The sequence below is a fragment of the Pristiophorus japonicus genome, chromosome 16 (assembly GCF_044704955.1).
Source record: "Pristiophorus japonicus isolate sPriJap1 chromosome 16, sPriJap1.hap1, whole genome shotgun sequence".
NCBI classification, from domain to species: Eukaryota; Metazoa; Chordata; class Chondrichthyes; family Pristiophoridae; genus Pristiophorus; species Pristiophorus japonicus.
Window position 1 is genome coordinate 1,721,127 of NC_091992.1, and position 16,250 is coordinate 1,737,376.

At 51.9% G+C, this 16,250-nt stretch overlaps 1 protein-coding gene across 4 annotated transcripts in view; it reads left to right on the forward strand.

Annotated features, from left to right (window-relative positions):
* poldip2 (polymerase (DNA-directed), delta interacting protein 2) overlaps positions 1 to 16,250 on the forward strand; it is a 66,690-nt gene that overhangs the window by 33,458 nt on the left and 16,982 nt on the right. For 2 of the 4 annotated variants that reach the window (XM_070856873.1, XM_070856872.1), the window contains exons 8-11: positions 4,089 to 4,115; positions 5,064 to 5,189; positions 9,206 to 9,285; positions 15,120 to 15,256. In XM_070856873.1, the coding sequence (XP_070712974.1) occupies positions 4,089 to 4,115; positions 5,064 to 5,189; positions 9,206 to 9,285; positions 15,120 to 15,249 (363 nt within the window). In that variant the 3' untranslated portion in view covers positions 15,250 to 15,256. The remainder of the gene's footprint in view (positions 1 to 4,088; positions 4,116 to 5,063; positions 5,190 to 9,205; positions 9,286 to 15,119; positions 15,257 to 16,250) is intronic. The other 2 variants (XM_070856874.1, XM_070856875.1) reach the window with 1 other exon arrangement.

Consider the following 16,250-nt stretch of genomic DNA (forward strand, 5'->3'; position numbering starts at 1 on the left):
TAGATGCAGGAAGAATGTTCCCAATGTTGGGGAAGTCCAGAACCAGGGGTCACAGTCTAAGGATAAGGGGTAAGCCAGTTAGGACCGAGATGAGGAGAAACTTCTTCACCCAGAGAGTGGTGAAATTGTGGAGTTCTCTACCACAGAAAGTAGTTGAGGCCAATTCACTAACTATATTCAAAAAGGAGTTCGATGAAGTCCTTACTACTAGGGGGATCAAGGGGTATGGCAAGAAAGCAGGAATGGGGTACTGAAGTTGCATGTTCAGCCATGAACTCATTGAATGGCGGTGCAGGCTAGAAGGGTCGAATGGCCTACTCCTGCACCTATTTTCTATGTTTCTATCCTCGACTCCGAGGGACTGCCTATGATGATGATGATTGAATGATCCCAAGGCTGTGCTCCGTCAGCTCAGAGTGAACCCTAGATGTGCTGCATGTACTGCGAGCACAGTCCCAGCTATCCAGTAATTGAGGTGCTTGCTTAACTGACCATGTCACAGGCTTGTGCTCGTTTCTCACTCTCATTGACCCTGCATAGCTGTGACTGCTGGAGCTGTCTTGGAATCATAGAATGATACAGCATAGAAGGAGGCCATTTGACCCATAGTGCCTGTGTTGGTTCTCTGAAAGTGTCGACATCTCTGTATGCCAATTGATTGTGGTGCATGTTGGTGTAGATATGTTCTGAATAGAGAATATCTTCCAGAAATGTTTTATATAGAACTCATAGAAACGTATAAGATTCTGATGGGATGGGACAGGTTAGATGTGGGAAGAATGTTCCCGATGTTGGGGAAGTCCAGAACCAGGGGACACAGTATAAGGATAAGGGGTAGGTCATTTAGGACTGAGATAAGGAGAAACTTCTTCACTCAGAGAGTTGTGGAATTCCCTGCCGTAGAGAGTTGTTGAGGCCAGTTCATTGGATATATTCAAGAGGGAGTTAGATATAGCCCTTAAGACCAAAGGGATCAAGGGGTATGGAGAGAAAGCAGGAAAGGGGTACTGAGGTGAATGATCAGCCATGATCATATTGAATGGTGGTGCAGGCTCGAAGGGCTGAATGGCCTACTCCTGCACCTATTTTCTATGTTTCTATGTTAGTTGTACTCCCGGTGAATTTGAGATATAATATTTCTTGCATTTAAAGAACAGAACTTGGTGAGGGTGGATTGGGACCAATAGGACAAACGGCAGCAACGTGCATTTATATAGAACCTGCAATGTGAATAACGTCCCAAGGCACTTCACTGAGGCAATAGATGGTGGAACAGAAGCTGAGTCATGGAGGGAGAGATTGGGAGTGGTGACTGAAAGTTTAGTCACCAAAGAAAGGTTTGTAAAGATGGAGAGGTGTGGCGAGGGGGAAGGGTTTAGGGAGGGAGTTGGAGAGTAGGGCTGTGACACTGGAAGCTCTGCCAGCAATAGTGGGAGGGAGGGAGGGAGGGAGGGGCTGCTCAAAGAACAGAACTCAGGGACTGAAGTGGGCAATGTAAGGCTGGAGAACATTGCTGAGAAAGGATGGAGTGAGGCTATGGAGGGGTTTTGAAGATGGGGATTTTAAATGTAATGTATAACAAGGCAGGAAGCCAGTAGTTTAATGAGCACAGGGGTAATGAGAAAGTGGGACTTGGTGCAGGACAGGGGATGGGTAGCTGTGTTTTGACAGGTTGGAGTTTCTGAAGGATGGGAAGCTAGCAAAGAGTTAACCAAGTCTGGAGCTGGTAACCGCATTGTTGGGGGTTCCTGGAGCAGAGGGTCTGAATCTGGGGCAGAGGTGGGCGGTTGTAGACTGGACCTGGTAAGAGGTCTTGGTGTGGCTGGAACGGGGGATTTAATCTCAGTACTAGGATGAGTCATTGGCTGTTGGTGAGGCCACACCTGGAATACTGTGCATAGTTTTGGTTTCCATATTTACGAAAGGATATACCTGCTTTGGAAGCCGTTCAGAGAAGGTTCACTCGGTTGATTCCAGAGATGAGGGGGTTGACTTATGAGGAAAGGTTGAGTAGGTTGGGCCTCTACTCATTGGAATTCAGAAGAATGAGAGGTGATCTTATCGAAACGTATAAGATTATGAGGGGGCTTGACAAGTTGGATGCAGAGAGGATGTTTCCACTGATGGGGGAGACTAGAACTGGAGGGCATGGTCTTAGAATAAGGGGCCGCCCATTTAAAACTGAGATGAGGAGGAATTTCTTCTCTGAGGGTTGTAAATCTGTGGAATTCGCTGCCTCAGAGAGCTGTGGAAGCTGGGACATTGAATAAATTTAAGACAGAGATAGACAATTTCTTAACCGATAAGGGGTTATGGGGAGCGGGCGGGGAAGTGAAGCTGAGTCCATGATCGGATCAGCCATGATCATATTAAATGGCGGAGCAGGCTCGAGGGGCCGTATGGCCGACTCCTGCTCCTATTTCTTATGTTATGAACACACGGTCAAGATCTTGTATGGTCTGGTTCACCCTAAACAAGTGGCTGGGAGGGAGATGGAGTCAATGGCACGGGAACCCAAGTTTATGGTGGTGGCCAGTAATGATGGTTTGAGTCTCCCGTTGTTCAGTTGGAGGAAGTTGTGACTCAACCATGATTTGACCCTGAGATGAGCTTCCGACCACATATCGATGCCATCACTAAGACCGTCTATTTCCACCTCCATAACATCGCCCGACTCTGCCCTTGCCTCAGCTCCTCTGCTGCTGAAGCCCTCATCCATGCCTTTGTTATCTCTAGACTTGACTATTCCAACGCACTCCTGATTGGCCTCCCACGTTCTACCCTATGTAAACTTGGGATGATCCAAAACTCGGCTGCCCCGTGTCCTAACTCGCATCAAGTCCTGGTCACCCATCATCATTCCCCCCCCCACCCGTGCTCACTGACCTACATTGACTCCGGTTGAGCACAGCCCGATTTTAAAAATTCTCATTCTTGTTTTCAAATCAATCCATGGCCTGTCCCCTCCCTATCTCTGTAACTTCCTCCAACCCAATAACTCTCCAAGATATCGGCGCTCCTCCAGGACTAGCCACTTGCGCATCTCCTATTTTAGTTGCTCTGCCATCGGTGGCCGTGCCTTCAGCTACCTAGGCCCTAAGCTCTGGAATTCCCTCCCTAAACCTCTCTGCCTCTCTACCTCTCTTTCCTTCTTTAAGACACTCCTTAAAACCCACCTCTTTAACCAAGCTTTTGGTCATCTGCCCTAATATCTCCTTATGTGGCTCGGTGTCAAATTTTGTTTGATGACGTTCCTGTGAAGCACCTTGGGCCATTTTGCTACGTTAAAGGCGTTGTATAACTACAAGCTGTCGCTGTTGGACACGCAGTCTGACAGGACGGAGATGTTTGTAGGGTTGAGGGAAGTGTTGGAGAAGTAAAGTTGAGGGGCATTAGCACATGTATGAAAGTTAGCTCCAAAACTTCAGCTGATGCCAGTGGATGAGGAAGAGGAGGGTCCCAGGTTCGATCTGTCCACATCTCCAGAGTTGATCATGTGGGGGCCGTTGCTCGAGATCATATGCTACGTTTAGCTAAGGCCGCCCCGCAGAGCTGAACAATGGAGGAGGATGGCGTGGTCTTTGCCATGCTATAGCAAGGACAAGGAGGGCGCTGGGCCCAATATCAGTCACAGAGGGCGCTGGGCCCAATATCAGTCACAGAGGGCGCTGGGCCCAGCAGTACGATGCTCACATAAATGATTTATGTACAGTTTGGGGAGATGATGAGTGGAGGCTTGACATATTCCTCACTGGGAGGGAAGATTGCTGGGGGAATGCCCAGAGATTGTGCTGATGTTCCAGTTTGTTTGGGTAGCAGGCTGGCAGCTCGTGCCCTGAGACAGGAATGAGGTAGCCCTTTGTCCGTCTGTACCTTTGGACAGTTCCACTGCTGTCTAAATAACTCTGTAAAGGAACGTTCCCACCTCGGTATCTGGATTTGTACAAGTGAATGTCTGCAATGCTTCAGTGGAAAGAACGTGCAGTTTGCAATGTTGCTGCTGTGGAAGTGAGTGTCCTGTGTAAAAGTTACAAACTGTTTCCAAAGATTTTTCATTCAAATTCTTACAATGTCCAATTTAATTGCAGGAAGCGCAGAATTCCCATGTGTACTGGGTAAGTACTGCTCACTCTTAACGTGAATCCTGTGGTTAATGCCCATTGAGAGTCTTGGTGTACATTACTGATCACCAGTGCTGGGAATTCAAGCCATTGCACTGCAGGGGTCATGCTGCATACAAGCACGTCGAGAAAAGGTGGTTGGGGGAGGGGACGGGTGAAGGGAGGGGAGGGTTGCTGGGGGAGGGGACGGGTGAAGGGAGGGGAGGGTTGCTGGGGGAGGGGATGGGTGGAGGGAGGGGAGGATTGCTGGGGGAGAGGATGGGTAGAGGGAGGGGAGGGGAGGGGAGGGTTGCTGGGGGAGGGGATGGGTGGAGGGAGGGGAGGGTTGCTAGGAGATGGCTGGGGGAGGGGCGTTGCTGGCTGAGGGGTGTGAAGGGGAGGAGGGGGGCATCACACTGCAGCATGATACTGCCCCTAATTTCTCTCTCTCTGATGGATGGGGAAAGAACCACTGTATGGGGCTCCTGTATGGGATTGGAGTTAGCTTGCATTTTTGGAGCAGGATAAAGAAGTTGCTCTGTAAATGGCCTTGCTGTACTGTCCCCAAAAGAGCACGACAAGTGGAAAACACGGCTGTTTCCCATTGCTGAAATCCTGCACCACCAGTGCAACATTCTCGGCAGTAGCCCTGAGCCAAACCCCTGCAGCAACCTCATTGGTATAAATAAAAACCGAGCATGCTGGAAATCTCAGCGAGTCAGGCAGCATCTGTGGAGAGCTGACGCCCCTTCCTCAGAACCGATGCTGCCTGACTTGTTCAGCATTTTGTTTTTATTTCCGATTCCAGTATCCGCAGTATTTTGCTTTTTGTAATTGGTATAAATGCCTGGATAATGGTACAGACAGTCACACTAAGGCACCTTCCCTTCGTATAACAGAGTCTGACGCACTGATTCAGTCCGAGGCTTTGACTGTGGCCTGTCTTACTGTCTCTCTCCTCAGTGGCGCTACTGTATCCGGCTGGAGAACCTTGGCACAGAAGTTGTTCAGCTTCGGGAAAGACACTGGCGGATTTTCAGTCTGTCCGGGACACTGGAGACGGTGCGAGGCAGAGGAGTAGTGGGCAGGGTGAGTTCCCAGCGCCATGTCTGCTCGCTGCGGGAACATACCCAGTGCTCAAGATCGGCATGTTAAACACAGCAGCGCACCAGGACCCCGGCACTGACTCCCCTTGTACCCCCGGACCCCGGCACTGACTCCCTTTGTACCCTGGACCCCGGCACTGACTCCCCTTATACCCTGGACCCTGGGACTGACTCCCCTTGTACCCTGGACCCTGGGACTGACTCCCCTTGTACCCTGGACCCCGGCACTGACTCCCTTTGTACCCTGGACCCTGGGACTGACTCCCCTTGTACCCTGGACCCTGGGACTGACTCCCCTTGTACCCCGGACCCTGGCACTGACTCCCCTTGTACCCTGGACCCTGGGACTGACTCCCCTTGTACCCTGGACCCTGGGACTGACTCCCCTTGTACCCCCGGACCCCGGCACTGACTCCCCTTGTACCCCGGACCCTGGCACTGACTCTCCTTGTACCCCCGGACCCTGGCACTGACTCTCCTTGTACCCCCGGACCCTGGCACTGACTCCCCTTGTACCCCGGACCCCGGCACTGACTCCCCTTGTACCCCGGACCCCGGGACTGACTCCCTTTGTACCCCGGACCCCGGCACTGACTCCCTTTGTACCCTGGACCCTGGGACTGACTCCCCTTGTACCCTGGACTCTGGGACTGACTCCCCTTGTACCCCCGGACCCCGGCACTGACTCCCCTTGTACCCCCGGACCCTGGGACTGACTCCCCTTGTACCCCCGGACCCTGGGGACTGACTCCCCTTGTACCCCGGACCCTGGGACTGACTCCCCTTGTACCCCGGACCCTGGGACTGACTCCCCTTGTACCCCCGGACCCCGGGGACTGACTCCCTGGGAGAATGGCTCCGTGTAATTCCTCTGATGTGACCTGGGCTTTAATGTAAACATGTCTCGGGTAAATGAGAGGAAGTAGGTGTGCAGCAATGAACAATGCTGGTGTGTGTATCTGACCTGTTGCACACTGAGAGAATGTGAATGAATGATGGTTTGAGTCAGTGAGGGTTGTGTTTAGGCTGGGGCCCCAGCTTCAGCAGGAAAGGGGATTGAAGTGTTAATGGCCGACACTTACCCAGGCTTTCGCTGGACAATGGGTGCGGAGTTGCTGTCTGTCCCGAGGCTGCATCATGATTATCACATTGTGTAGCTGTGTGTACACCGCATACAATCCTCAGTCAGGCAGGCACAGTTATCACACCTAATCCTCTAACCAGCTATTCTTTCTGTCAATCCTTTTTTCCCTCGTTATCAAATACACATTGCAAATAGCTATGTCTCTTTCTGCTCCAGCTAGGTTTACTGAGAGAGCTGTTGTAAAATCTTCTCGAAAAGAGAAGGCTGAGGTGTGACCTGATAGAGGTGTTAATGAAGGGATTCGTAGGGTACATGTAGAGGAGATGTTTACGCTTGTGGGGAATCTAAAACTAGGGGCCATCAATATAAGACAGTCGCTAATAAATCCAATGGGGAATTCAGGAGAAACATCTTTACCCAGAGAGGGGTGGGAATGTGGAACTTGCTCCCACAGGGAGGGGTTGAGGTGACTAGTATATTTTAACACTTTACCTCAGTGTTTCAAGCTGTGGAGGTGTTGCTCACCAAAGTTTATTTGTGAATTTTTATCGGTAAGGCAAAAATGTCGGACCGTGTTTTTCAAGGGACTTAATGAAAATATATACATGATACTTAACATGGGAAAGGAAATGAACCCAGAACCATGCTGTCAGTTACTCCAGGGCAGGAGGTTGAGAGGGGTCAGGGTATCATGGGTGTGTTTAGAATAGATGTTCCTTTCACAAGGGTGATCTTGAGCTGGAACAGGGTTCCCAGGGAGAGTGGCTGAGGCCAGTTAATGGATTCATTACAGTAACATACAGTAATGGAAAAGCAGGGTTAGTATTGTGGGAGAACGCGACATTGTAGATTAAAGGGCAGCCCTCACCCTGGTGGAAAGCTGGTATCCGTCTCCCAGCCCTGAGACCATTCTCATCCTGCACGGCGTCAGCTCCAGCCCCTCAGAAGGATTTGCTGTATCTCTGTTGCCATGCTGCCGTTGGGTTTAGCAGCAGTGTGGCACAGTAAATGGGGCACTGTGACCCCTCCTGATATCCTGAGGGACATGGGTTTACAAGGATCATGTTAAAAATTACTGCCCCGGACCCTTCTCTTCCTCACCACCCCCCCCCCCCCCGGACCCTTCCTTCCCCCCCGGGACCCTGCCCCCACGCTCTGCTCCCACACCTGTCTGTGGCCACCTGCAGGTAGCTGCCCGTGTAACTATCGGTTCGCACAATCCTATGGCCCTGTGCTTGTATTCCTGCACCTAATGGGTTATGCCCCTGAAATATTTGCACTGTTACAGAATTGAATAAAATGTGAACATGTAACTGTAACCAAACCCAAGTTGATCCAAATAGCTGATGTGATTTAATGTACGACTTCCTCTGGTTAACATGCTACTGAGGTTAAGAGGGTCACCTGAATGTTAACTAAACCCATTTACTTTTAATAATGGGATTAAAATAATGAATTTAATCGAATTTATCTTAACGAAGTGTAAGCACAGCAAGATGTGCTGTGGAGAAGGCACAATGTGGATTGACTGGAGTGACACGAGGCTGAGAGGATTATAGCTGTGACATGTGACGGGGAAAACTAGGGCTATGTTTGCTGGAGCAGAGAAGGTTAATGGGAGATCTCATTGGGTTCAAATTAGGAAATGGTTCGAGAAGGTAAATAGAAAAAGATTATTTACACAAGTTGGTGAATCTGTCACAAGGAGGCACAGACTGAGGATCGTCACCAGAAACTCCAAGGGGGAGGATACGAGAAATGTCTTCACACAAAGGGTTATTGGGTTTTGGAATACATTACAGCAAGGGTCTATTGGAGATGCAATCTACCCTGGACCTTCTCCACAGCAAACCTCACGCCGCTGACCGAGATAACACATCTTTGCATTATCCCACTATTACAGGGAAATGGGATTAGATAGAGTAGATAGCTTCGAAAGGGGATCCAATATGGGCACAGGCAGCATGGCCTATTCCTGTGCTGGGATTCTCTTGGCTTCCCTTGGTGACGTGTTACTAATGTGGAGTTCCGTGTTGAAGCCCTGCACCATCTCCCTCGCACGTCACCTCTGACCTCATTGACTTACACTGACTCCTGGCCCCAACACTTCAAATTTAAAATTCTCATCCATGGCTGCAACCCTCCCTATCTCTGACCCTCACCTTCAGTCACTCTGGAATTCCCTTACTAAACCTCTCCGCCTTTCACACCCTTGTTAAAACCCATCTCTCTGACTGAGCTTTTAATCACCCCTCCTAATATCTGTCGGCTCATTGACCACCAGTTTCTGTGAAATGCCGTGGGATGTTTTACGTTCAAGGCATTGTATCAATACAAGTTGTTGTAGAGAGGCCAGACACCCACGGAGGGTCCCCGCCCGCGGCCAGGCCCCGCCCCACCCGCTGAGGGTCCCCACCCGCTGAGGATCCCCACCCGTGGCCAGGCCCCGCCCCACCCGCTGAGGGTCCCCGCCCCACCCGCGGCCAGGCCCCGCCCCACCCGCTGAGGGTCCCCGCCCCACCCGCTGAGGGTCCCCACCCGCGGCCAGGCCCCGCCCCACCCGCTGAGGGTCCCCGCCCTACCCGCTGAGGGTCCCCGCCCGCGGCCAGGTCCCACCCCACCCGCTGAGGGTCCCCGCCCGCGGCCAGGCCCCGCTGCACTGTGGCCCGTTCTGAAGCAGGGCTGGTGGACTTTGGGCAGTTGGCTGCCCCACACTTTCTTGGCCATGTGCAGCTTGGGATTGTTGTGTAAGCAGAAGGGGAGAGAATGCCTTTTAAAAATGTGGAAGTATTTTGCCTTCTACAGTATATTCACGTCCTTCTCCATTCCCTTAAGCCTATCCTCCACTAATTTTCCCCCTCCTGGCATATTCTGAATAAAATGTAAATGTACTTTTTGTCTCTCTCCTTGACCAGGAGCCAGTTTTATCGAAGGAGCAGCCTGCGTTTCAGTACAGCAGCCATGTCTCTCTGCAGGCTCCCAGCGGTCACATGTGGTGAGTAACCTATTACTGTGGTGTAAAGATCGGGTCTGGGATCATCGCGTCACTGTTCTCGGTGTCTGACGCATCGTGCGGACTGCCTGGTTTCTGGGGGTTGTGTTTCTGCATAAACATAAGCTGCACTTGGTGTGTGTGGCCCGCTGCTCCAATGGGCCACCGATGGTCAACCAGCAAGGCCCTGAGCCATACAGAGCTGTCGGGCCGATGGTCAACCAGCGAGGCCCTGAGCTGTCGGGCCGATGGTCAACCAGCGAGGCCCTGAGCTGTCGGGCCGATGGTCAACCAGCGAGGCCCTGAGCTGTCGGGCCACCGATGGTCAACCAGCGAGGCCCTGAGCTGTCAGGCCGATGGTCAACCAGCAAGGCCCTGAGCCATACAGAGCTGTCGGGCCGATGGTCAACCAGCAAGGCCCTGAGCTGTCGGGCCGATGGTCAACCAGCGAGGCCCTGAGCTGTCGGGCCGATGGTCAACCAGCGAGGCCCTGAGCTGTCGGGCCGATGGTCAACCAGCGAGGCCCTGAGCCATACAGAGCTGTCGGGCCGATGGTCAACCAGCGAGGCCCTGAGTTGTCGGGCCGATGGTCAACCAGCGAGGCCCTGAGCTGTCGGGCCGATGGTCAACCAGCGAGGCCCTGAGCTGTCGGGCCGATGGTCAACCAGCGAGGCCCTGAGCCATACAGAGCTGTCGGGCCGATGGTCAACCAGCGAGGCCTTGAGCTGTCGGGCCGATGGTCAACCAGCGAGGCCCTGAGCCATACAGAGCTGTCGGGCCGATGGTCAACCAGCGAGGCCCTGAGCTGTCGGGCCGATGGTCAACCAGCGAGGCCCTGAGCTGTCGGGCCGATGGTCAACCAGCGAGGCCTTGAGCCATACAGAGCTGTCGGGCCGATGGTCAACCAGCGAGGCCCTGAGCTGTCGGGCCGATGGTCAACCAGCGAGGCCCTGAGCCATACAGAGCAGTCGGGTCCCAGCTGTAATCCCGCAGTCCGTGCTGTCTCCGCCAGGGGAACGGAGCAAGGTTGCTACAATCGATCTCCGTGCCTCAGGATCAGTGAGGGTAAACCAGCCAGGGTTCCAGCTGTTGATCACTGGGCACTCCTCCTGGTATCGATACCCAGGGTCCACCATGTGATTGGGGGGAGAATTGTCCTGAATTCTTGCGTATGCTCCCGCGTGTGTACGTACACCTTTCGGACTCGGGAAAAAATGTGGAAAATATTTTTCTGGCTATTTGTAACGGTGGGTACATTTGGAAAAAGTTAAAATTGATTACTCAAATTGTTATGTCACCTATGTCTGAAATCTTCAAAAAGCAAATGAGATCCCCTCCCCACAGCCAGTGTTCTCTGGCTCTGGGTACCACTATTCTCTCACTCCCGAAACTAGCATTGAAATGTAGGCGTGTTTTTACAGGTGCTGGTTTAGTTTGCTTTCTATGAGCCAGGCTCTGTCGACAGTAAAGCTTCCCCATTTAACCTATCCCTGTGGTTGCGGAGCCCGGTGCATGGCTTTCTGATTTTGCCGCTGGTTGAAGCAGAGGTTCAGACTCTAAGCTACATGAGCCCCAGTGTAAACCAGCGTTACTGTCCCAAAGGACATTCAGTTTACAAAATTAACATGCAAGTCAGACGGCTGTTGAATATGTGCTAATTGTTGGATGAGGTGTTTGAAGCCTGACTGGTGGGATCAGGGTTCACTGCAGCTACCTGATTTGTTCTGATCAGTAAACCTGGAAAAGACCATCCCTAATCAGGTAATGGGATTTGTTTATGTGGGAGCCACGGGAGATGAAGAAGTTTTATTTAGTAATGTAATTCACAAACTGATCGAGACTGACTGGGTGCAGGGCCTACCGGCTGATTAAGGTGAGGGAGGGGGCCCTTCCCATGGTTCTATTTTTTGAGGTGTTTGTGACTGTGCCATTCCGGGTTAAAGCTGCGGAGTGTGGGTTTACTTCAGTGGTGGTGTGGATGCTGCCGGCCGTCTCCCCGCGGAGCGGGTGGGCGGGCGCTGGCCGTCCCTGTTGGGTTGCCCCTTTCCCGCTCTGTCGCTGCTGGTTACGGTGATTCTCGGACCGTTGATGTAAATGATGAACATACTCCTGTAGAAATCTATCTGAAATAGTCTTCAAAATCTTTTAGAAATAAAAATCTTTTTGACCAGTCAGCAGCTTGTGACCTGGACTTTTTAAAAATAGAAACACATTGTTTTTAAAATGTAAAAAGCTGCAAGCTGTGAGCCGCTGTGGTGTGCTGTGCCTCTGCCCTGCTTTTGGGCCGGATTAGAGCAGGAGACTGGCGGCCCACTTTCTGAATGAACCGAATGCAGAGTGGATGTACAACAGTGTTAGTGTCTCTAGGCTTGCTGTTGATGTTGGGAGGTTTTACTATGTTAAAGGTGCTATATAAATGCAAGTTATTGCTGTATCCCATACACAGAAGGAAGGTGTCAACACGTGTCCTTCCAGCGTTGACTGCAGATCCTGGCGCTGGTTTTAATGCACTGACGCTTCAGACCAGGTCACGAGAGACTGGGCCCCCATGCTTTGAGCACCGGTCTCGAGCACGCGGCTGAAACCAGCGCCCCATCCTGACAGCAGTCAGCGTTGCTGCTGAGCAGCGCAGTCACCCGCAAGGCTCCACGCAGGCCGCTCATCGGCTTCCACATTGTCGATACCGTGTATACACAACAATCTGAATGGGCCGAGCTTTGGGGAGGCAGGAGGCAGTGCAGCTTACGGGGTACATTGGCAGCAGGCCTCCCAAACAAGGGACAAGGGAGCCGGTTCCCTCTGTGTAAACACGAGTAGCCAATGCACTGACAGCCTGCCTGCAGTCCGCACAGAACACGTGTCCCTGTAACACTGCCCGTACACTGCCCGGACACTGCCCGTACACTGCCCGGACACTGCCCGGACACTGCCCGGACACTGCCCGGACACTGCCCGGACACTGCCCGACACTGCCCGACACTGCCCGACACTGCCCGACACTGCCCGACACTGCCCGGACACTGCCCGGACACTGCCCGGACACTGCCCGGACACTGCCCGGACACTGCCCGGACACTGCCCGGACACTGCCCGGACACTGCCCGGACACTGCCCGGACACTGCCCGGACACAGCTGGACACAGCCGTACACTGCTGGACACTGCGGTCAGCAGTGAATACCCTTCCTCAGCAGCACGCGGGTGACCCTGTCTAATCTGGCGAATGTTTGTCAGCGTGTAAACTTCACTTAACCTCTTCACCCATTGTTTGAATTAATTTAATCAGTTTCTTCAAGTCTATTGACTGTTTTATTTGAGATTTTCCCATACAATCTTTGAGTACAAGGTGTATGAGAGATTCATCTTGTACTGACCTCTTAATCCTCAATCTGCAAATTAGGTTTCCTTTATAATCCAGCCCACTTACTCCTCCCCAGTTTAGTGTGGATTTATTCCCATCTGTTCATGCCTTTCAGCCGACTCTTGCTCAGAATTAATCTATTGGTGGACACAGGTGAGGATTAGAGCAGGGAGAGGATTGACTGGTTTGGGAAATAAGGATAGGTTATGGGTGGGAACAGAAAAGGATAAGAGAGCTGTGGGTCACTCTCTCATTGGTCTTCTACTGTTGCTATATTCCTTTCAGCCCCTCAAGCCTGCTCCGCCATTCAATGAGATCATGGCTGATCTGTATCTTTATGGCTCCATATCCCTTTATACCCTTGCCTAGCAAAAATATATCAATCTCCGATTTAAAATTATTTATTGAACTATAGTATCTACCGCTTTGTGAGGGAGAGAGTTCCAACGCTGCTTCCATCCTGTGTGTGTGAAGTGTTTCCTAACTCCTCTCCTGAATGGCCTGGCTCTGATTTTAAGGTTCTGTCCCCTTATCCTGGCTTCCCCACCAGTGGAAAAAGTTTCTCTCTCTCTCTACCCTATCAACCCCTTTCAAAATCCAGAAACCTGAATCAAATCACCCCTCAACCTTCTATATTCCAGGGAATACAAGGTTGCTTTATGTAATCTCTCCATCATCGAACCCTTGGAGCCTGGGTAACATTGTGGTGAATGCACTGCACTCCTTCCCAGGCCCAGAGGTGTATCGCTGTAGCAAAATCCTCCCCTTTATATTCTCGGCTTCTAGTTATAAAGGCTAATCTGTGGGTCACTCTCTGTCCCTGATATAGGACCATGGGTCACTCTCTGTCCCTGTTATAGGACCATGGGTCACTCTGTCCCTGATATAGGGTCATGGGTCACTCTGTCCCTGTTATAGGGCCATGGGTCACTCTCTGTCCCTGTTATAGGGCTATGGGTCACTCTCTGTCCCTGTTATAGGGCTATGGGTCACTCTCTGTCCCTGTTATAGGGTCATGGGTCACTCTGTCCCTGATATAGGACCATGGGTCATCCTTCGCCCCTGTTATAGGACGGTTGGGTCTGCGTTATTCCCCATCGAGTTGTGTGCTGGCTGAATCAGTAGCGGTTGTTAGTGTGGAGCGATAATAATTCCAATATCTCCTACAATGGAGGAGTGTACATTTTTCACTGAGGGGAGTACTTCACATTGCATTATCTCCCCATGTCATGTACCTATTTCATTGCTCTCCAAGATTGGCATCGAGTTACGTAGAATGTACAGCACAGGTACAGACACTGGCCACTCAGTCCAACTGGTCCGTGCTGAACTTTCAGTCCCATGTCTTCGGTTTCTGCTGCTCCACCTCATAGACTCCTGACTCCCGCTAGAATGTGGTTCCACGAGCTCGGCTGCCCTCCAGTACCCCACTCAGATGCCCAATCTTCAAGGTTAATTCCAGAGAGTGCGTGGGCTGGATATTCAACCATAGCAGGCATTGAGTCCTCACCAAATGTCCTTGCATGTACTTTGCAGCAAGGGTCACTAGAGGTGGAGGCTTGGGGAGGTCCTTTCTCTCCTCGCCCAGTCTCTGCTGTTCTGGCTGAAATCAGCTGATTCATCACAGCCCTGACCCTGGGGGGGGGGGTCGAGGGGTCCTGGGCCCTGGGAGATCTGACCTTGGGGCGAGGGATCCTGAGCCCTGGGAGATCGGACTCTGGGGGCGGGGGGAGGACAAGGAGTCCTGGGTCCTGGGAGATCTGACCTGGGGGAGGGAGGGGCAGGGGGGTCGAGGGGCCCTGGGAGACCTGACCTGGGGGGGTGGGGAGAAGGTGTCCTGGGAGATCTGACCTGGGGGGCAGGGGTGTCGAGGGGCCCTGGGCCCTGGGAGATCTGACCTGGGGGGCAGGGGGTGAGAGGTCCTGGGCCCTGGGAGACCTGACCTAGGGGGGTGGGGAGAAGGTGTCCTGGGAGATCTGACCTGGGGGGCAGGGGTGTCGAGGGGCCCTGGGCCCTGGGAGACCTGACCGGGGGTGGGAGGTTGGGATGGGGGGAATGGTGTCCAGGGAGATGGGACCTTCTGCTCTGCAGATTTAAGTCACCACCGCACTCAGCTGAATCATGGGGGATATAATTTATCTTTTTGACCAAGTTTCTGCTTCCCCTGTCCGAATAGCTCCTTATGTGACTGTTCGAATTAGTTTGATCGCTCCTGTGAAGTGTCTTGGGATGTTTTACTACGTTGAAGGCTCTATGAGTTGTTGGAACGATGCCTGGTTTGGAAAGAGACTTTTTCGTTACCTGAGGTTGTCCAGGATTGCTATGTTACTTGTAGGAGCTAGAAATGAATCCTTCCTTTAGTTTAAACCCCAGCCTATCTCCTCCCCTCCTTCCCGACCCTGCTCCTGCTGTTGCTGACCAGCTGTAAGTAGCCAGGAGCCATTTTCAGAGGCTGACCTTGTCTCTGCATTCCACAGGGGTTCCTATCGCTTTGAGAGAGCCAACCGGATTTTCCTCGATGTTCGTATTCCGCCATTCTCCCTCGAAAGCAAGAACGAAGACTGTCCCGATGGGTTCTTGCCTGGCCCATTCACCTCCTTAACCTGAGCACGAGGTAGCTGCCGCAGTCACGCACCATAGAGACAGACGGAGGGAGGGAGGTGGTGGGGGACGTGGGGGATGGGATTGGGCTGTCAGTCCACAGTGCAGCAGTGACCAGGCTACCTCAGTCAGCCCTGAGCAGTAAGGACAGGGACTGGAGGAGTGTGTAAAGCTGGCCTTGCAGTTAATGTTCATGCAGCAATGAAAGGAGAGCTTTGTTAAGAATCCAATATAATGTATTAAAATCTTGCATCTACAAAACTCATTACATTTTGTTGTCACTTTGTTGACTTTTGCCGTTATAAATCCTTCTCACCACATTTAGACTGTGAACCCAGGTAATTATAGCGCTGAGCCATGGTGCTGAAGCCTCCCAGCTCCTCGGCTGCCCAAAACTCCATTCTCCAATTGCTGTGAATCTTGCTACTTATCCAAGAATGATATACAATCAAAATATTATCTCAAAACAAGGGTAACATGTCTGACCTTAGAATGGAGATTAGTTACAGCTGTGCACCAAGATCCAATTATTCCTCACCCTCTTGCCCTGCTTCACCTGAACAGCACGGTACCTGGCCCCGACAAGCTCGGTCTTATTTATTAGCCTTGAGAACAGTGGGGAAATGTGGGAGGGACCTTGGAGGGGGTTGGCTTGCTCCACACACCATACTACCGAGAGCAAAGGAAAGCATTGTCACTGGGATAGCAGTGCAGTGTAACGGCAGGTGTGGAAACTTTTGGCATTGTGACCACTTGAACTGTGACAACTATTGGCACCTCAATTAGCCCTGCCAAACATAGGTTTGTGACCAGAGAAAACCATTTCAACTGTAACACTGGGGTTACAATACTGGTGGGTACAGGTCTGTCACTGTGTAACACTGGGGTACAGTACTGATGGGTACAGGTCTGTCACTGTATAACACTGGGGTACAGTACTGGTGGGTACAGGTCTGTCACTGTATAACACGGATACAGTACTGGTGGGTACAGGTCTGTCACTGTAT